At 51.6% G+C, this 21,759-nt stretch overlaps 1 protein-coding gene and 1 non-coding gene across 2 annotated transcripts in view; both read left to right on the top strand.

Moving 5' to 3' along the window:
* The first annotated feature begins 6,466 nt into the window (after positions 1–6,466).
* LOC147732625 (U6 spliceosomal RNA) lies at positions 6,467–6,573 on the top strand. Its single transcript, XR_015308864.1, has one exon. It is a non-coding gene; the product is annotated as a U6 spliceosomal RNA (small nuclear RNA).
* A 10,942-nt stretch (positions 6,574–17,515) lies between these two features.
* The window catches only part of CYP27C1 (cytochrome P450 family 27 subfamily C member 1), a 252,242-nt gene continuing 247,998 nt past the window's right edge, over positions 17,516–21,759 (top strand). The window contains exon 1 of the mRNA XM_086957150.1: positions 17,516–17,655. Coding sequence (XP_086813276.1) covers positions 17,591–17,655 — 65 coding nt within the window. The 5' untranslated portion in view covers positions 17,516–17,590. The remainder of the gene's footprint in view (positions 17,656–21,759) is intronic.

The following is a 21,759-nucleotide window of genomic DNA, read 5'->3' as shown; positions in this document are numbered from 1 at the left end:
GCCAGAAATTAATCCCTTCTTGTTCATTCGAAAAGGTTCTAGTGACCTCTGAGTTAGCTGGTCTACACAAGTAATGATGTTTAGTGTACTCGATAGAGACATACTGACCTCAGTCCTATATCAAAACTATAGTGTATATTATTCCAATGTGCAGAGCCTATCAGGGATATAAGAACTACACTACAGGAGCAAGCTCTACCTCAAGCCCTTGAAGAAAATCACAAAGTAGATTGCAGAAAGTTCAGTCCAATGCTTTCAATGCCCAAGACAGAAGCAACCACTGCAGGCCAACACAGCAAAGTGGTAGTTCCACCTCACAGCTTCTCCAGCTCTTCTTTTTGGCAGTCTTCGTGGTCCAAAAGAGTTCTAAATGTCTGTTGCTGGGACAAATGTGTCGCTTGTTGCGATATTCGGGCCCAGAAAGAGTGCTGACCTTCTACATAGATCATCACCAAAGACTACTGGGTGGGTGATCAACTCGTTGTGGAGTTCACTGAAATGAACAAGCATTGGCATAGCCAACAGGTCTCACTTTTGGGACCTTATAAGTCTTTGGCCATGCAGCACATTATCCTGGGTGCTGTGTTGCCAGAGATTTAAGAGCTTGCTACACACTAAGACATGAAGTCTGATTCAGGAATATATGCTTGCCTCAGGTAACATTTATGGACACATTCCAAGTCTTTTTAATGTAGAGACAGAAAGTCAAGTGCCTTGATAGAAGCCAAGAGCAGGATAACGTTCTGTGTGCAACTGCATCACTAGAGTATTGAACAGCTTATTAAAAAAAACTGTGAAAAACTTTCCAATGGCGGAGACATCACATTACTCCTCCCCCAGCCTCTATTCATCAGGCGACCTTCTGCAGAGTTTTCCATTTAAAACAATGTTCGCACCATCTGTTTACTAGCAAGGTCCCGGCCCGCCCCGTGTCCTAGCCCCTGGGTATAGAATCACTGGACATAGCAACAACAAAATGCTCCCATTTTCAGTAGAGGGGAAATAATGAATAAACAGTGGCGGTGATGGCTGAGAATCCAAAACAACTGAAAGAAAAAGTGGAGACTAAAGCAATGAAAAAGATGCCTTAAAATTCCGGACAATCTGCAAACATTGCAAGGACCAAGAATTTAGTGAAGCAATGAATCAAATAAGCACACCACATAACTGGGGGGTCTATGTGATCCGTCCTACAGTCGCAGGACCAGTATGTGCAGTTTCACTGCAGTCAGAACACACCAGAACTATTCCAGGTCAATCTTCCCTATAAAATCTGGTTCCCTGAACTAGTTTACCCCATTTTGGCACAAGCAGCAAAGCCAACTACCTGTTTGGCATTATCCACTTTCCCACTGAGTGCAGGTGGTGTGACATGAAACTAAAGGTGGGCGAGCTACAGAAATCTCAAGCCAGATGCTTGGCTCTGGTGCAAGTCAAGGCCTCGTTGGGCCCTGGAGCCCAAATATGCAGAGCTTCCACGTGGCTTATGGCTGTCACCCACACTGTAAACTAAAGCACCAAGAATTAAAGAAAACACATTATTAACATTATTTAACCTTTGCTGTAAACTATGAGAGGGCATGAGATATTCATCCAATGGCTGAATGTCACAATGTGCAATCAGAAAACCTAGGATTTTTTCCTGTCTTCCGCACTTAACCAATTAGAGAGATCATAGGAAAATATTTTATTTTACTGTGCTTCCTTTTTCTTTACTGCATTTAAGCACTCTAAAATGTATGAGTTCAGTGTGTGTGCTATTCAAGCATCTCTCATGTGCCTGATTTAAATAACTATAATGTTGCTCCTTGTAAGAATCTATTCCACATACAGGGTGCACAAATCAACAGATTTGCCTCTTAATTTACTAAGGGCATTGTTATCATGAGGGTGGGGTGTTCATGTTTGAAAACGTACTGTTTTAATAAATGCATATTGGTGCAGTGATATAAATATGATTAACTAACTGAAACACTTCTGCATGTTAAAGAAGTACACTCTTTGGAAATGTACAGTCTATCGTAGTTTTATATGGGATTTGTTGACAGTTTATGTGCCACACATTTGCAGGGCTCAGCTCATGCACGGGTTAAGCTCAGTCATACCCCCAGTTTCGCTCCACCCTCCCTGTAAATGACTTGCTCACTCACCTCTAGATGAAACGAGTGTCTACGACTGCTAGAGTCGGCATGCACAATTACCTCCTCGTTAGTCTTCCTCGCCCCCTGAGTTACAAAGTGAGCTTTAGCTCCACAACAGAACCCTCCAAAGCAAAAAGAAACCACCTCCCACCCCCTCCCAACATGGCCGACCAGTCCCACCTGACCTCTATAAGAGGCGGGCCGGCCCAACCAATCAGCCTGTTTTTTTTGTTCTGCACGATTCTCTCCAGAGCACTGTTCAGGTAAGATGGGCCGGCGTGAGCTGGCCCTGGGGTTTTAGGGTGTGGACCTGCTCTAGCGGTCTCTGGTGCCTTATGCCTAAAAATTCCCCCCCCCCTCTTCCTTCCCCCGGTCCTGTGGGGCCGGTTAGGTGCTGCTCTAGCGTGCCAAGGGTCTACAGGGGGGGGGGGCGGCCGGGGATGTGGGGTGTTTAGTCATTCCTTGTTTCCCCGGGTCGTTACTGATGGGCCCTGGCCACTATGTGGGCGTTTGGGTCCTGCACAGGGGGGGTGATGATGCATTCTTGTACTCCTGGGCTCGTGCTGCTCCCCTGGGTTGGACTACGTAGACCCTTCGTTCTCCTTTTTCGTCTCAAGCCACTGGAGGCACATGCCTCGTGCCTGACGATTCCGCCTGGAATTGCGCTCTGGCTTCGTTCCACGAGCTGTGGACGTAGGCGCTGGCTGCATTTGCCGGCTCTGGAAAGCTGTGGGCGCAACGTGCTGTAGCCTTGCCAAACAGCGGCGGCGCTTCGGCAATGCGGGGGGTCTGCACCAAGGAGACAGCCCTCACAGGCCGGGGTTCGAATCCTGCCAGTGCGGTAGGGGTATCCCAAGGTGGGATGTTTTCAAACAGTGATTTTTGTAATGGCGCTCTGCGTGTAAGGGCGTATTCCCGGCTCGCAACTGTGTGAAGCCGGGTCGATCCCTCGCAGAGCCATAGTAGTCTTATGGTGAAGAGTTCATGCACCACACAGAATGTTCTGTTGATTTTGATACTTTGAAGACACAGTGTTTGAGTGTACGCTTCGGCTGCATAAAAATTGCATGTGTCTGCTCCACGGAGTCCGATCACCTCGGATTCCTGTGCCAGATGTGTGACTGTCACTGTTTGCGGTCATCGGACTGGAGCTTTCCGTGCATCATGTACGGGACGGCTCGTTGTCCCCTGCTCGGGGCGGTCCTACCTCTTAGGTCGGCGGGTCCTCGGGGCTCTGATGTCCGGGTCCGGGGGCTCCCCCCGGCGGCTCGGTTTTTCGCGGCGCTGTGCGCTGCCGCCTCCCTTCATGTATTTTGGCCCCTACGGGCCGCGGCGGTTTGCCGCGCTGGGGTTGGCTACGTGCACCTCCCACCTCCCGCCTCTCGAGGGCGGGGTTTGGTTGCCGCCAGGTGCGGCCACTGAGGTCCTTCATCGGGCTGGCGCGGATCCTGCTTCCTCGGCGTCTTGGACACGGCGTGCAGGGCGCGTCTGTCCCCTCCTCGATGGGTCCGGTGTTCGCTCCTCGGTGAGGGCGTTTTTCATATTTGTATCATTTCCCATGGCACTGCTTTTGTATGTCATCCCTGTGGGTCTGGACGGTGGCATGCATCACAAGGTGCTTTCTTGCTTCTACATGTGACCTGTCGTTGGCTACTTGCCAGCTTTACAGTGCTGCACTGGCGCGCTCTATGGGGGCGCGGTTCGACCTGGGGTCAGGTCCCTTGATCTGGGTTCTGTTTCTGGCGCCCTGTGTACTACGGAGCTATAGCTCATTGGTAGGTCTTGGAACTTTGGTGCGGACAGCCCTCACAGGCCGGGGTTCGAATCCTGCCAATGCTGTAGGGGTGTCCCAAGGTGGACATTTTCACAAAGTTTTTGGGAGCCCGGTAATTCCTGGCTGTGTACATACGACACGATGTGAAGGGGTAGTGTACCCTTCCTTCTACGGGCGGCCATACGGCCTGTGATTTTGTCTCGTTTCTTCGCCCTGGGCCGTCTGGTTGCGCCGGTCTCGAGTGTTTCACTCGTGGTTTCCCATTCGGCTGCAGGGCAATTCAGGCCCTGGTGCAGAGGTCTGGCCCAGACCCTGGGTTCGTTTCCCTGCCTCGGCGGGTCTTGGGTTCGAATTCCCTGGGAACTGTTTATTTCCTCTGGGCTTTGGATGGCACTCCGCGTCGGCACCACGGGGCTTCGGTTGCCTGGTCTCCTCCTTGGGGAGGGAGGCTAGTGGCACAGTGGATTTCTGCGGCTACTGCAGGGGCTGGGGTTTGTCCTCAGGGTCACAGGTTCGTATACCGACTGGTCCACTCAGCCTTTCATCCATCTGTGGTCGAGGAATATTGTTCCTTTGAGTTGGGTAACAACGTACATCTGTTATTCAGCGCCAAGATACCCGTAGTGGTGTATGGCACTTTCCGAAGACATAGGTTCTGTTTGGAAACAGCGGCCTTCGTACTGACGCCTTGTACCCTTGCTGGGGTATTGTGCGCGATTTTTGTATCGTGTTGCGCTTCGGTGAAGGTCCAGGCCCGAGTTTCGGCTGTTACCAGTCTCGTGCTGGTTCTGCCGCTCCCTTTTTCGCCCCTAGATACTGACTTTCGGCCCTCTCGCTCCAGGGGGTCCCCTGGGGGGAGGGCGGGGCGGTTGCCTACGTTGCATACCGTCCTGGGACGTGGCTGTCCCGGGTCTGGGGCGCTTCGGGCTTGCTGTCCGGGCTGGCTAGTCTTGCGGATGTTCCGCGGGGTCCCACCGTCTCGACGAGTTGGGGTCCCGGCTCCTTCCCGTGTCTCGCCTGTAAGTTTTTCTGGGGCCGTGGATTAGCCTGTGGGAGCCGGCCTGCGAGTGGGGGTTCCCGCTCGCGGTTGCGGGTACTTCCGTTGGGCTGGCATCCTGGCCCTAGGGGGGGGGGGAGCTGTGCTCCTGGCCCGCCTGGTGGATCTTCTTCGCCGGGTGTGGGTCTTGGGGTTCCCTGTCTGGCCGTGTGCTTCCTCTCGGCCTCGTTTGTTGTCCCCCCCCCATTGGGTGAGACTTCACGTCTGGCGGTGTCTCTCATCCGTCGACTTCCGGGCCTATGTACGGTGGTCCCTTCGGTCCTCGTCTCGGGCTTGTCCTCCTTCGGGGGGGCGTGTGCCTGGTCCCGGTACTTCCCTCTGGTTCTTTCAGGGGGGGGGGGCGTCCTTTGGCGCCGGGTCGTTTGCAGGTCGTTGGGTTCGCCTGCGGCCGCTCAGCACCTCGTGCTTCGGGGGTTGCTGAATGTCTTCCTGGCCGGCCGTTTTTTTGCGGTGCTCGCTTCAGCAGCACTTTTACTAGAATTGTATGAGGTGACTGGCTTGGCCCCTGCACGTTTTCGTGTGGCATTCCGTTTGCCGGTGCTTAGGTCCCTGGGTCTTGGTCAGGTATGGGCGCCCTGGTGGGGGTGTCACCGGTCCTGGCCCTTCGGGCTGTCTCCCCCGGGGTCCGTCGGAGTCGGGTCTGGCCTTCGTTGCATGGTCTCGCCATGCCCCGGTGGTGTTTCGACGCCTGGGGCCTCGGCTAGGTCTGCCTCCGAGGTCTCTGTTCACGGAGGGGGGCTCGGCCCTCCGGCCCGGGGTTATACTCCTCCTTCCGGGTCCTTATTACCTGTCTTTCGCGTGACCTTTCGGTCTGCTGTACGCGTCTCCCCCGTGCCCTCTGAGATCGCGGGTCCTTGGCAGGATTCGCTTGGACAGGGCCGGGGTGCTCCTGGGCGCTCGGCTCAGCAGCACATGGCCTTAAATTGGAACGTTGCAGTGGGGAGGTGCCTGGCACCCGCGCGTGGTTGCCACGCTAGTCGGGGTGCGTTCCTGTTTTTAGTTCCCGGCGGGGTCCATCGCCCCGGGTACCCTCTCCAATGGCGAGCTGACGGTTCGCGCCTCCGGGCCGATCCCGGATCTTCCCATACCATGGTTGGGTCCCCCGCTCTCGGCATCGGTGTTGTGCCGGCTCTTGTCGGCTGGCCTGCCTCCTTCGGCGGGCCCGGTTCTGGTGCGGATGCTCGGGGTTGTGGCTTGCTACGGGGTTCCCGCAGGTCTTCCATGTGCTCTGCCTGTGCCCGGCGCTGGGCGCCCTTCTCGCGTTGGCGCGGTCGGCTTGGTGCTGTCCCCGCCTCCATGGTCCCCTTGCGGGTCTTGGTTTTCCGGTCTGAGGGGTGTTCCTGGAACGTGGCCCCGTCTTTCCTGTGGGCCCGGTGGGCGGCCTTGCGGGCCTTCCACAGTCCGGTGTTCGACGGCCTGGTTTCCTTGGTGGCTCGCTTGGCTCCGTTGTTAATTGTCCTTCGCCCACGGGCGCTCTGCCGGTCTCCCCCTTGGGTGCTCGCTTCGGCTGCACATATACTAATAGTGGTACGTTACTGTGGAGATTTGCAGGGCCCCTGCGCGAGGATGACTCGCAAATTCGTGAGGCGTTCCACAGGAATTTTCTCTCTCGTTCTGCGCCGCCCTTTTGGGCCCCGGCCCTTGGTGGCTTTGCGGTTCCTCGCCTTTCAGGTGGTTTTCACTGGTGGCGATGGTGTCTGCTGGGCGGATGGGCGTGCGGGGGTCATTCCTCCGCTCCCTGCCCTTCTTGCGGGTTTGCCGGTCGGGGTTGTTCCTCCGGCATGTCCCCCGTGTCCTTCCCGGGGTTCCTTCCCTGGGGCCTCGGACTCAGGTGGTGTCTTTACCGCTTTTCCCGGCCAACGCGGTTCCTCCCTTGTCCGTGCTGGTTGTTCGGCGTGCTGTTATGGCTTCTCTTGGCCGCACGTCTTTCCTTCCCCGGTGGGATGACCTGTGTTCTGTCTTTTGGCCCAGTTCGTTCGGGCCGCTAGCCCTCGTTCCACCTTGGTTCGCGGGCTTACAAAGGCTGGCATCCTTCCCTACGCTTCGCTGGGTTCGGTGGATCCGGCGGGGACCCAGGGTCGGTCCGCGAGGTGTGGCTCTGTTCCCTGGGCCCCCTTAGTGGGTGTCTCCTCTGTGGAGTTTTATCTGGCTGGGGCGTGGTCGTCCCCCGCCTGGTACGTGGGTCTCGAGCAGTCCCGGGGGGACTTCGCTGGGACCATTCTGAGTGCTGGAGCTGCCACTCCTGGTTGGCCTTCTTTTCCTGGAGGTCTTGATTTCAGGTTTCCTGTGATCCCTGTTTTCTTTTCAGTTGTTATACTTCAACCTTGGGTTGGTTTCTCTGCATCACCGTGTGGTGTTGTTGTTATGGTGGTCAATGAAGCCTTGTTGGCTTGGGTATTTGCTCACTTTGTAACTCAGGGGGCGAGGAAGACTAACGAGGAGGTAATGCCCCGGTTACTTACCGGTAATCTTCATTACTCCGAGTATAGTCTTCCTCGCCACATGAGTTCCCTCCCCCCCTCCCTGTCTGGCTATCGGCTTCATTGTTTGCTTGGTAGATCAGGCTGATTGGTTGGGCCGGCCCGCCTCTTATAGAGGTCAGGTGGGACTGGTCGGCCATGTTGGGAGGGGGTGGGAGGTGGTTTCTTTTTGCTTTGGAGGGTTCTGTTGTGGAGCTAAAGCTCACTTTGTAACTCATGGGGCGAGGAAGACTATACTCGGAGTAATGAAGATTACCGGTAAGTAACCGGGGCATTACATGGTATCTTACCACAGACATCTTAAGGATTTTTGGGGCCCTTGTATATTAGGTTTGAATTTATGAACCGATTTCAGCTCTTTCGTGCCCTCTCTGGCCAGGTCACAGAGAGTGCAAAGTCGCAATTTTAAATACATTTACATCTAAGATACAGGGATACATCCAGCAGCTCACTAATATTACAGCAAATAATTACTGTGAAATAAAATATGTGACTTTCTTCCATTTCTAATACGTGAGGTCTTGTTTTAGTCTCAAAGAAACTTGTTTTGTGGATGATGCATGAAACATAAACACAACATTTTCTGCAAAGTGTCTGCAGTGTAGTGTTCTCCGACGCGGGGTAGCGGTGCAGTCTACCCGCGTCGGAGATGTTACGTTAGCGCTGGCGTGTGACGACACGCGCCAGCTATAAATGAAGGAGGCGTGGTCCGAGGAAGTTCGTGGGACCACTCAGCAATCATAACTGGTGTTCCGAGTGTTCATTGCAGCTGCAGCGCAGACACCACGTGCGTGAGCGGCACCTCCCCCACCACACTGGCAAGGAGGGGCAGAAACGACCCCATGCAGTGCAGAGCAATTAACCCAATTAGCTGGTGATTGATGCAAACAATGGGCCTTTGATCATAGCCCTATGCCCACAGTGTGCAGCCTGGTTTCTTGCTGGCCTGCTGTGTGTCCCCAGGTGAGTCTGCTGTGACCGAGGCAGGCCCTGCAGCCCCTGAATGTGCCTGGATGACAGGAAGGCCCTTCCTGCACACCCTGTGGAGCCCACACATGAGTGTGCCCCCAGCTTCCTGAAAAGGGAGGAAACCACAGTGGGCCAAGGACGTACAGGCCACAGGAGAGGGCCCTGACGACATCATCATCGCCCTCGGCCAGGCGGCTGCCAGTGCGCCCAGGAGGTAAGCATGCATGTGCCACGAGGAGTGACTGCGTCTGCGCCAAGATGGCGTTGACCCCCGCCATTGAGCCCTTCGTGGTGGACGGGGCACCCTCATCCCTTGCCCCGCGCTGGAAAGAATGGACCGATCGCCTCCAGATCTACTTTAAAGGGGCACGCATAGTCCGGGAAAGGCGCAGAGCCCTACTCCTCTACCTTGGAGGTATGGATATACACTGCATCTACAAGACCCTAGTAGAAGCCACACCCAAAACATATATCACGCTTCTGAACGCCCTAAACGTGCACTTCGAGCTGGTGGTGAACAGGGACTACGAAAGGTTCATTTTTCACCAGGCCAAGAAAGAAGCGGAGGAATCATTAGACGCCTTCCATGGACGTTTAAAAGAACTGGCCAGCACGTGCGGATTCCGCGACGAACAGGAAGAAATTCGAGGTCAGTTAATACAAGGGTGCTACTCGTCCAAACTCAGAGTAAATATCCTTCAAGAGGTTGGCAGGCCTCTAGTGGACATCCTCACCCTGGGCCGGTCAAAGGAACTGTCGCAAGCCAGAGCATCTCACATGGAAGCGGCCCTTCACCGACCCATCAAGACGGAACAAGTGAACGTGGTGGCGAAGGCGAACGTGTAGAGGCCTAAAGTGCGCCAAAATGCAGGGAGAAGACAGCAAGACAAGAAGAGGGAATGCGGATACTGCGGAGGCACACCCCATCGCATGCAAGACTGCCCAGCGAGAGGGAAAAAGTGCAGTGCGTGCGGGTGGATGAACCACTTTGTGACGGTATGCAAAGTCAAGTAAGGAAGCAGCACGGACTGTAGCTGAAGAGCGAGACAGTGAGGACATGGATGATGACGCGGGAGACTACTCGGTCCACTATGTATTCGCAGTTGATCAGCCGCGACGGAAGAGACAACGGCTTCCAAGGTGCAGAATTAAGATCCATAACCAGGAGGTGAGAACCTTCATTGACACGGGGCCTCGATTGAACTGAAGGCTGCCAATGTATACAACCAACTAAGTCCACGCCCACCCCTATGCGAGGCAAGTATCAGAGTGTTTGTGTACGGCCAGAAGACACCCACCCCGCTCCTGGGATGCTTCAAGACTGAACTGCAACACCAGGACCTCAAGACCCCCACCACAGTGTACGTGACCAAGGAAGGAAGCGGTATGCTGATAAGTGGAAATTCAGCAAAAGAACTGAGGCTCATATCATTCGCCATGGAGGTACAAGAGGAGGAACTAGAGGTCATCATGGAGGAGTTCGGAGGTCTCTTCAAAGGTATTGGATGCCTGAAAGGGAAAGAGGTCTCTCTCCATATTGACCCGCCAGTCCAACAGGTGGCGTTGAGGCACAGGCGCATTGCTTTCCACCTGCGAAAGAAGGTTGAAGAAGAGTTGGAGGCACTGGAGAAGCAAGGGATTATCGAAAAGGTCAGCGGGCCCACCCCGTGGGTGTTCCCGATCGTAGTGGCACGGAAGCCGAAAGAACCAGGGCAAGTCAGCATCTGCGTGGACATGCGCCTCCCAAATGCCACTGTGAAAAGGGAACGTCACCTAACCCCGACTTCCACAACATATTGGGAGAACTGAACGAGGCAAAGTGGTTCTCGAAGATGGACCTCCGGTCCGGCTATCACCAACTACCACTACACCCGAACTCTCAATACATCACCACCTTCTCTATGCACGTCGGTCTCAGGAGATACCGACGCCTCAATTTCGGTATCTCGAGTGCCGCGGAGGTGTTTCAAAACACCATCTGTGAAGTCCTAAGCGGGCTTCCAGGGGTCCTAAATGTAAGTGACGAACTACTTATCTACGCGTCATCGGTAGAAGATCATCATCGGAGACTTCGTGGGGTTCTCCAGAGGATCAAAGAGTCCGGACTAACTTTACACAGAAAGAAGTGCCAATTTTTAAATAACAAGATCAGCTTCTTTGGCTACACATTCTCAGACCAAGGAGTGGCGCCAGACCCCGACAAGGTACTAGACGTACAAGAGCCCCCTGCACCACCCAATATCTCGGAAATAAGAAGTTTCCTGGGAATGGTGAACTTTTGCAGATGTTTCGTCCCAGATTTGTCCAACCTCACGAAGCCCCTCAGGGAACTGCTGAAATCCTCCATCACGTGGCAATGGGGCCCGAACAGGAGCAGGCCTTCAAGGATACTAAACCAGCCCTGTCGGCAGATACGACACTGTCATACTTCAACCCGACCCGATCCACCAACGTCGCTGTGGACACCAGCCCATATGGGCTCGGAGCTGTGATCACCCAGTTGCAAGGGAATGGAGAGTGAGCCCGATAGCATACGCGAGCCGCTCCTTGACGGACACGGAACAGGACAATTGCCATCCACTGGGCCTGTTGGCCTTCCACGTCTACGTGTACGGCCATCCGTTCACAGTGTCCACAGACCACAAGCCCCTTATCCCCCTGTTGGAACTGGCCCTTTTTGCAGGGTCATCCCCAAACTTTTTGCTTCTTCCTCCATTATTTTTCCTGACCTGTGGCTGTTGGCAATAGGACTCTGCGCACTTTATCACTGCTGATCAGTGCTAAAGTGCATATGCTCTCTGTGTAAATTGTTATCATGATTGGATATACATGATTGGCATATTTGTATCACCCTGAAGTCCCTAGTAAAGTGCACTGGGTGTACCAGGGCTGGTGATGACAAATGCTACTAGTGGGCCTGCAGCACTGATTGTGCCACCCACATGAGTAGCCCTAAAATGGTGCCTCGGGCTGCCACTGCAGTGCCTGTGTGCAGTCTAGGAACTGCCGTGTCCTCCTGGTCAGTGTCACCACTGACCAGGCCTAACCCTTCCCTTTTTGTGCACATTAGTCACCCCTATGGAAGGCCCAAGGTACCCCCCTGGGCAGGGTGCAGTGTATGTGAAAGGTAGAGCATGTACTGGTGCAGGTGACATGCCCTGGTAGTGAATTACAGCCATTTTTGTTTTTTTCACTATTGTAAGGCTATCTTGCTCCATAGGTTAACATGGGGGATGCTGGCTACAGTGGCTTCCAGCATGTCTTCCCATAGGAACAAGATAGGACATAAGTATCTAGTATCCCTGAACTCAGAATTTAATAACACATCTTTTAGGAACGGTTGTTTTTAAATCCTGTGTTTGAGAACAGCACTTTTAGAAAGTTGCTGTTCTCTTTTCTGACCCTTCTGTGTGCCTTGGCCTGTTTGTGTATTGACTGTCTGGTTTGAGAGTGACAGGGGCTGGGGATTCCCCAGGAGGCTGGCTGAGTCAGCCCTAGGCTGAATGACTGCATTTGCAACTGGAGTGGTGGGAGGAGTTAGCACCTGGGCCTGAATAGGGCTGTGCCTGCCTTCCACAATGCTGGCTCCACCTCCTGCTGGGCGGCTGATGACCCTGCATCTCACTCTGAAAGGAAAGGAGCAGCCAGGAAAAAAAAGTACTCAGGAGACACCCAGAACTTGTTCCGACCGGGCTCAGGGCCCACTTGCACAAAGAGAACAAAGACTTTTAGGGGTATAAGTACAGGACCCCTGACAACAGAAAATTAGATCATCCTGGAATCAAGAAGGAACCTCTGCCAAGTAGAAAGCTGAATCTGAAGAAGGAAGACTGTACTGCTGTTGCTCTGCTGGACTGACCTGTTGCTTTGCTGCCAAGGAGAGGGGAAGGACTTTGCTGTTGTGCTGTGTCCCCTGTCTTGAAGGAATCTCCAAGGGCCTGAGAGGAGCTGGCTCCCTGTTCTGAAGTCCCAGGAACAAAAGGACTTCACCCCCAACTTCTCTGAACTCTGCTGAGAGAGTTCTGTCCTTCCTAGAGTGCTTGATCCAGTTGTGGGGCCTCTGAAAGTTGTACCTGTGCTGGGAAGCTTGAACCTAAGCTTGAGAGACTTTTGCAATTGAAAAGTATCGCATCGCTCGCTGCGGAGCGCATCCCAGACAGTGAGAGAAGTTTCCCGCCGCTTCGAAGGTCGAGATTGTCGCAGCGCCTGTTGCCGCTGTCAGAGCCGTCGCATCCTTCGTTTGCGGGACACACACGATCGGTGCAGGAAGCCTAACATTGCTGCAAGTGTCGTCACAGAGCCTGTCGTCGCTGCGTGAGATTGCCGCACTGCTTGCTTGCGGATCGCATCACGTCGCTGCGATTGTCGTCGCAGAAACCATCGCGTCGAGGAGCTGCGAGAGAGAAGATCACCGCTGGTCCGCGCATCGTCGCATCGTCGCCCCGGAGATCGTCGCAACTCCAAGTATCGTCGCATTGTGCCTTTGCGAGAACAAACTTCCTATGGAACCTATGCACCGGAATCCATACAAATGGCCTTCCTTCCCATACAGACCGGATTCATCGCAACACGCCCGCTGCTGCAGCGGAGCTGTCGCATCACCTCCCCAGGGTCTCAGGAGCAACGCATCGCTTGTTTTCAACCGCACCAGCTTCTGCAACTTTGTCGCAACTAAAAGGTACTGTGAGTAAACGTGACGCAACTGTGAACTTTTCCCGCATCTGTGGATTATTTTATTGCAACCTACAGAACTTACCTTACAACCTTAAGAACTCTTTTAAAACCACATTCTTGAACTGTGTATGTTGGATTTTTGTCGTTTTGGTCTTGTGTAGTTTAGATTAAATACCTTTATTTTTCTAAACTGTTGTGGAGTCAGTTTGTGGTGTTTTCACTGTGTTACTGTGAGTGTTGGTACAAATACTTTACACATTGCCTTCTGATTAGCCTTGACTGCTCGTGCCAAGCTACCTAGAGGGTGAGCAGGGGTTATCTCAGAGGGTTTCCTCCTTACCCTGACTAGAATCAAGGGTCCCTATTTTGACAGTGGTACCTACCTCTGCCAACTAGAGACCCCCAGTTCTAACGACCACAAGCCCCTTATCCCCCTGTTTCAAGGATCAGCGTCCAAACCTCTATCGAGAATTGAAAATGGATCCTTCAACTGCAGGGATATGACTATCGAGTGGAATACAAGCCGGGCTCATACAATCCAGAGGACTACCTCTCGAGGCATCCCAGGTCGGCCACTAAAGCGAAAGAAGAGGATGCCGAAGACACTGAAGAATATGTCCGTTTTGTATCGGAAAGATCCCGACCACTGCCTATGAGTCTGGAGACCATTGTAGAAATAACCCGGAATGATGAATGCCTGCAACTGGCCGTAAAAGCAGTCCAATCGAGTGACTAGCACCCCATTCAGTCCAACATGGCCCGACGAATGAAGCAAGCAAAGACCATCTTGGAGTCAATGGTGCGGGTTAAGGATGAACTTTCGGTCGACAGCCGGGGTTGTCTGCTCCGAGGGCAACGACTAGTGCTACCATCAAGCCTGGCTCAACAAGCGGTGGACCTTGCACACCGGGGACATCAAAGCATGGTAAAGACCAAGAGCGGCTTAGAGACAAAGTGTGGTTCCCAGGGATGGACACACTGGGTGACCAAACAGTCAGAACATGCTCATGGTGCCAAGCAGCGCGCCAACCGGATCGCCCCCATAATGTCATCACGGAAGAAAACCCCCAACGACCATGGGAGTGTGTGAGTGTAGACTTCAGACACCTCCCAGATGGACGCTATGCACTGGTAATCATTGATGACTTCACAAAGTACCCTGAGGTTGAAATAATGGGAAGTCAGACAGCCACGTAGGTCATTACCAAGTTTGAGAAGACCATTGCCACCCACGGCATATTCGAAGTGGTGACGACAGACAACGGTCCACCCTTCCATGGACAAGAGTTTGCGGACTATCTCAAGACCTGGGGAATTCAGCACCAGAAAGTGACCCTGCGCTGGCCTCAGGCAAATGGGGAAGTAGAGAGGTTCATGCGTACTCTCAACAAAGTAATACGTCTTGCGCATGCAGATGGATCACCGCTCGGGAGGGCCATATACAGCTTCCTGAGAGAATACCGTTTGACGCCCGATCTCACAACCGAGGCATCTCCGGGACTGGCGAGCATGGGCGGAGTAGTGAGAGACACCATCCTGCATCACCCAAGCTGGACCCACTCTCAGGTTGACGCAGGAAAGACCCTATCCAACCGGACTAATTCCAATGACCAAGTCAGTGCCAACCGATGGGCCCGGATGTCTGCCATTCAAGTCAGAGACAGAGTCTATATCAAGGACAGATACCCTGGAAGCAAGTTCCGGCTTCCATTAGAGCACAGGCCTTGGACAATCATCCGCAGAACCGGCACCCTGGTAACAGCCAGGTGAGGAACAGAAGAAGTCACTCGCAACATCTCATTCTTTTAAGAAGGTGCATGCCGGAACTCTGGACCTGCAAGCATCAGAATGCCTGGACGCCAGACCACGTCAACCAGCGGTGAACTAGGGCTCTGATGATGGCCACGGAACGACACCCACCGAAGATGAGAACCGATCAGACCAGGACTCACCTTCACTTCTGGGAACGTCAGCTGGAAGTCTGCCTAGTTCCCCTGCGAGATCCCAGGAGAGTGAAGCCTCGCAGGGAATGACCTCATCATTGCCATCATCACGGGGAGAACACTCTAGGTATGGCCTGAGAAGAAACCCAGCTCCATCCTCCCGGCTGGCCGACTTCATGGTGTGACGAACCTGGAACTGGAATTCTAGTGACTGGTAACAGATCTAAATGATCATTGTTTGATTGTTGTTTAATAAAGGTTAGAAGGAATGTAGTTTTCTCTGACGCGGGGTAGTGGTGCAGTCTACCCGCGTCGGAGATGTTACGTTAGCACTGGCTGAGGAAGTTAGCTGGGACCACGCAGCAATCATAACTGGTGTCCTAAGTGTTTATTGCACCAAGTGCGCGAGGGCACCTCCCCCACCACTTGCAGCAGCCTCTCACACATCATGCACATTACAAATAAATTAAATAAAAACAGTATTTAAAACAAGCTAAAAATTATTAAAGTTCATCAGGGCAAGCCTCCCTGCAGAACTGAGCTGCCTCTTTCAGGGGGCCGACTAAAAAACCTGGGGCCATGGGCCAGGGCCCACTTTGCCCATGCCTTAAAACGTGTCTGTAGATTGTACATCCCCATGCTTGCAGGCAGTACCTGTAGTAGCCTCTCCCCCCTCTGGGTTTCTGGTCCATGCAGCGTGCTGCATTTTTGGTCCATGCAGCAAGCCCCACGCAGACTTGCCCTTCTAAAATCTCTGGTGGCACAGGCTAGTGCTCCATCAACTGACCCACATGTACGCTAGCAGTCAGGCGCGCAATGTCCAGAGGGCTCAAAGATCTTCAGCCCCCAGCGCCACCCCCCCAATCGTTTGTGTCAGGACAGGCTGAGACAGCTTCCACCCACCCACGCACACACAAATGTAAATGTAAATGTGTGGCTTCTTATATAGCGCACTAATCACCACAAAGGGTCTCAAGGCGCTTGCTTTGGGAACCCGTCCTGTTTTTCCCTGTGAGATAGCCCCTACTGGGCACCCCCAAGGTGAAAGCCACTGACAGTTCTTGAGCTGCTGTAGGCTGGCTGGTCTGGCGTCTTATCACAGCCGCACCAGAGTATTTCACAGGTCTTTAAAAGACCATTTACTTGATAATGAGGCTTTGCTGTCTTTGTCCCTAGAGCCTCTGCATCTCCACTCTTCCAGTTCCTTAAAGTTGCAAATTACTTTTGCTGCCACAGTGTGATAATGCATTTTCTGAAAAGTAACAGGCTTTGTTTCTTTGCATTTTTATACAGCTCGAACTCCAGCCCCGTGTATTCTCGTCCTTCTACGAGCTCCGGTGTCACAGACTAGGGCTCCATAGCCAGACAAACGCTCTCCTGGCCACTCGAGGTAGGAGTTCAGGGAACACTACGACGGGGAGAGGACTGCTGCCGCGGGTAACTTCAAAACGCAGCTACCATAGCAAATTGCACAGTGCACATGCTTACAGTGGCACGCATGCGCACTGGAACAGCGTAGCACAGGGAGCTAAAAAAATACCTGTTATATGACATATTGCATACCAGCATGGGAACCTTGCAATTTCGCCTGCGCTCACTCCACCCTGTGACCCTCGGATGTCACGGTCCTCTGCGCCGCAACTCAGGCGCCGACCAAGACTCCAACCGGGAAAAGGGGGCGGAGGAGGGGGGATTTGGGGGGGCGGCTGATCGCATGGCAGTGCCCAGGCTCTCTTACGCTCACAGAGCCGCGTTGCCGTTTAGCCGGTGAGGGTCATTCGGTATTGCTCCCTGGGCCGCGGTGGTGTACTGTGCAACAAGCAGGTAGACCCGGTGGAGACACCTAGTGGTCCCCATAAATCACGAACTCCGGTTAGCCACTCTTTTTATCTCCCTAAATTCAAGAACTCGATTTCCTCGCTCGTGGGTGTAATGTTACCTATATACATTCTGCCATTCGGCACCCACAGGTTCCACGCTTTACAAAACATCCTTAATGTAACATAATATGTATAGCACATAAAGGTGTTTGGGCAAGAAATAAGTATTTGTGTTTTATAACTGGATGCAAGATTAGGTGCAGAGGGGTGAACGCGCAGAGTTTTTGCAAAAAATGACACTAATTACCTTTAAACATGTATTGTAAATCGTTTTTTATTTTCCAAATCACATAAGAATAGAGTGTTCCAGGCTCCCCTATAGACCTCCAGCGGCACGAATCCTGCTAAGTGCAGCGTCTGTCTGCATGGAGGAAAGAGCTTTGCATTTACAGTAACACTTCACATTGCGTTCTTAAGTAGTGCTTGATCAGAGCTGAGTCAAAATGTCCTCCCTTTTTATTCGCCTCTCGTACCAGTCTCCAGACCCCCACCCCTTTTCCAGCCTTTGGGGGAGGGAGTGTTAAATGATGGTGTGTAAACTGATGCCCTGGCAAAGCAGGGGTGTTTGGAGGAAGTGCTTGCATTAGTCTGGCCTTGGCATATAAGAGGGAGAGAGGCATTAAAGCAAAGCAGCTTGAGGAACCAAACCCTGAAGTTTGTCAGCGTTTGGAAATGGCTGTTTTCTCCCACATCTCGAGGAACTCCTCCTGCTGGCTGCCCGCTGTCGACCCCGGTGTTTGCTGGGGGCCAGTGGCGGCTGGTGACATTTGAAAGTGGTGGGGCAGAAACTGATAATCATACTGCACCGTAGCGAGCGAGCGTAGCGAGCGAGCCCAAACCCCCCAAGGAGGGTTCGGGGGGATTTCCCCCCGAGAAAATTTTGAAAAAATAGTGGAAAAATTGAGCATTTCCAAGCAAATTTGAGAAAGCAGGAAGGTTAATAAAGCAATTGTGAAAGTGCAGGTATTACATTATTAAAGAGCTGTAATATAACATACTAGGTAGCTGCTTATTCAGTATAACAACAGAGCTTCATAACAGACTTCAAGATACAATGCTGAGAACCTCACAGATTGATTTTGCAAACAACAAAACAAACAACTTTTTTGATTTAAACTACAAACAACAAAAGAACCAACTAAACAGGTCACAAACTATCATCATTCAACATATTTACTTTTTGTATCTAAATTCAGCACGTCTGTCTTTAAGCGCAGCAAATTTTTCAATTACTTGAACGCTAAAGTCAGCAATATTTTGAACAAGCTTGCTCTCTATAGAGAGCATTGCCAACGCATTGAGTCTTTCCTGAAGCATGGTGTTCCTCAGAAATGTCTTAATCCTCTTTAAGGCGGAAAAAGATCGTTCTGCCTCTGAGGTTGTCATAGGAGTTGTAATGACAATTTTTATTAAAGCTACTGTCTCTGTAAATGTCTTTTCCATATTAAGTTCATGAATTAAAGACAGCAAAGACCTGCCATCTTTGGCCTTCTGGTACACAGGCATTGAGTACATTACTGCCAACTCACTTTTCAGGTCCTCTTGGTTGAGCATCGAATAAGCTTCCACAGCCTCATGCAGAGCATGCTCAGGGAAGGATTCATTACATTTTTAAAGTATTTACTTTCCAATAATGCGGCACTCCCCAAATGTTTTGTGAAAGCAAAACGCTCTTGTGCCTGCGCAATTACAATGTCACAGATCTCTTTTGCACTTTAGACCAGAGTGGTGATGTTTTTCCTGTGGTTTGAAAAAGTTGAAGACTCTGGCAGTTGGCTGTCTAAATTGTCAACCTCATCTCTCACTTTGTTTATGCTTGCGACAAAGTCTGAGGTACATCTTTTCACAAAGACTGTATCTACGTCTCGTCCTTGCAACTGATTGTATAAAGTCTCGACATTTGACATTATCTTTTCAAATAAAAACAGAAAGAACTGAAACTCCCTATCTTTTAGTGTTCTAGCAAAGCCAGGGGCTTCACTGTGACTTTTGAAATCAAAGGTTTCATTGGCTTCTATGGCTTCAAAACATTGCACAAGGTCCTCCCTATATTGAAATATTAGTTGGACTGTACGTATGTTATAGTTCCAACGAGTTGAGGCTCCCCTCGGAACCCTTTTGTCCACAATCTCCTTAAGTGCTTCCATTCTTTTTGGGGAACGTGAGAAGAATGCTGCCATGCCTCCTACATCCTGAAAGAAAATGTGTGTCTTGGAGATCTTTGATACTGCCTGTTGCATAATAAGATTAAGTTGGTGGGCGTGACAGTGCACATAATGAGCATTCGGGTAGACATCGCTAATTCTTTTCTGAACGCCACCATGGCTTCCACTCATTACGGACGCACCATCATAGCTTTGTGCAATAACTTTTGTTCTTTGCTGCAGCTCTGGAAAAATGAAGTTGAGTTGACACAGTATAGCTGCAGTAATGGTTTCTGCAGTGGAGTTTTTAAATGAGTGAAACCATAGAACCTCTCCACAACATTATAGCCATTGTCCAGGTACCGAAAGACTAATACGGACTGCGTTTGTGTGGCCACATCAGTGGTGTCATCAGCCTCAATAGCCACAAAGTCTGTGTTTTGCAACTCTTGGACAATATGGCTTCTCATTATTTCTAGCATACACTCCAGGAGTTCATTTTGTATCGTTTTAGAAGTGCCCTTAAAGACTGTAGCACTTGCTAAATGTGCTTCGATTTCCTTGTCTATGCCTGCTACTAAATCTACAAGACCCATGAATATTCCAGGATTTGTGGAACCTTCCGATTCATCATGGCCTCGCAATGCCAGTTCGAAAGCACCACAGAAACAAATGCAATTAATTATTTTTGATAGTATGTGTCTATTCCTATCAACTGTTTCATTGTGTTTCTGTATTGTTTGGCGATATGCATTGCTTATGTGGTGCTCAATCGGTGCGTCTCCCAACATTCCCAGTCTTGTAACGTTTTCCATATGCTTTCTTGTGTGTGCATGCTTCTTTATTTTTTCAGACAGATGCTTCATGTCTATCACTCCTTCTCTTGTCTAAGGAAAGTCACCATTAAACAGCAAGCAGGGGAAGCAGAACAGTCTGTTTCTTGAAGGGTACCCTGTAAGCCAATCAGCTTTTGTGTACCAGGTGTTTGAGAATGTACGATTGTAAGATTTTCCTCTGTCCTGGGTAACTTGTTGGAGTTGTACGTCAGGCCGATCAGGTCCTAACCTCTTTATCTGTAGTTTATCTTCCAGTGGGCGTGCATGGAAAGACCATGTAATTAATTGTTGTACCGTATTCATCTTGCCGATGCTGTCCTTACCAATATGAAAGAAGCCTATCAATAGTCAAAGTACAATGTATAAGATTTGGTGCAACAATATCAAATTTCAGCACAAATACATATATCTTGTGCATGACAGCAATATAGCTGCAACAGCTCATTTGAATGGCCAGCAAGGGGTGGCATAATACATGCTGCAGCCCCTGGTGCACCTAGCCCTGGGTACCTATGGTACACTATACAGGGACTCACAAGAGTGACCCAATACCCAATTGGCAATGCACCTAAAGTACATTGTGTGAATTTAGAGAGAGAACAGGTGGGCTGTGGGTCTGATTAGAAGGACCACAGCTTTTCTAAGTCGTAAACCAGTAAAGCAAAAAGCAAAAAAATGGGGTGACCATAGGAAAGCAGACCCTACTCTCCTACATAACGCTCCCCTTTGGACAACATGCATTCATTTTTCCCCTACTTCTTGTTGTCTCCCTCCAGTTTGTCTTACTGTTTCTCTCCCTTTCATTCATATTGTCTGCTCTCGTCTTTCTCTCTCGCAATCTCTCTGGCCCACTCGTACCTTTTTCAGACTCACTATCTCCTTCTTTCATAGCACCTACAATCTAGCTGCCACTGCCCTTCAGTCTCTCTGTGCCCCTCCTCTCCCCGTGCTCTGCCTGCTCTATGCCTGTGCCTCTCCGTGGCTTGACCTGCTCGGTGGATCGTTGTCTTTCATATCTGCCTTTGCCCTTCCTGTTTCTTACCGCATGATCTCTGTCTGCGGCACTCTTCTTCCTCAAAGCCTGCCATCCTTTCTCTCTTACTCCTTCTTTGTGTCTGTTTCTCAGGCAGTTTCTGCCTTCTATCGCCCCTCCTCTCCCTCCTTCCCTCTCGTCCTCCCTCTCCCTCCCTCCCCTCACTCTCTCACTCTCCCTCTCTCCGTCTACCTCTCTCCCTTTCCCTCACTTCCCTCTCCCTCTCCCTCTCTCCTCTCTCCCCTCTCACCCTCTCCCTCTCTCTCTCTTCTACCCCCTCTCCTCTCTCCCTCTTTACCTCCCCCTGCTCTCCTTTTTCTTCCTCTCCCCATCTCCCCCTCTGCCTGCTCTCCTCTCTCTCTCCCTCCCTCCCCTCTCTCCACCCTCCGTCATTTGCTCTCGTCCTCCCCCTTTCTTCTTACCCTCCCTCTCTCCCTCTACCCTCTCTCACTTTCTCTCTCCCTTTCCCTCACTTCCCTCTCCCTCTCTCCCTTTCCCTCTCTTCCCTCTCCTCTCTCCCCGTCTCCCTTTCCCTCACTTCCCTCTCCCTCTCTCCCTTTCCCTCTCCTCTCTCCCCGTCTCTGTCTCTCTCTCCCCCTCTCTCTCTCATCTCTCCCCCCTCTCTCTCCTCTCTCTCTCTCTCTTTACCCTCCCCATGCTCTCCTTTTTCTCCCTCTCCCCATCTCCCACTCAGCACCACCACAGCATCACTCAGCACCACCACAGCATCACTAAGCACCACCACAGCATCACTCAGCACCACCACAACATCACTCAGCACCACTGCGCCATCACAGCATCAATCTGTGCAACCATTCAACAACAACT

Source organism: Lissotriton vulgaris, chromosome 2_1 (assembly GCF_964263255.1).
Source record: "Lissotriton vulgaris chromosome 2_1, aLisVul1.2, whole genome shotgun sequence".
NCBI classification, from domain to species: domain Eukaryota; kingdom Metazoa; phylum Chordata; class Amphibia; order Caudata; family Salamandridae; genus Lissotriton; species Lissotriton vulgaris.
This window is presented reverse-complemented; position numbering and strand designations above follow the sequence as displayed.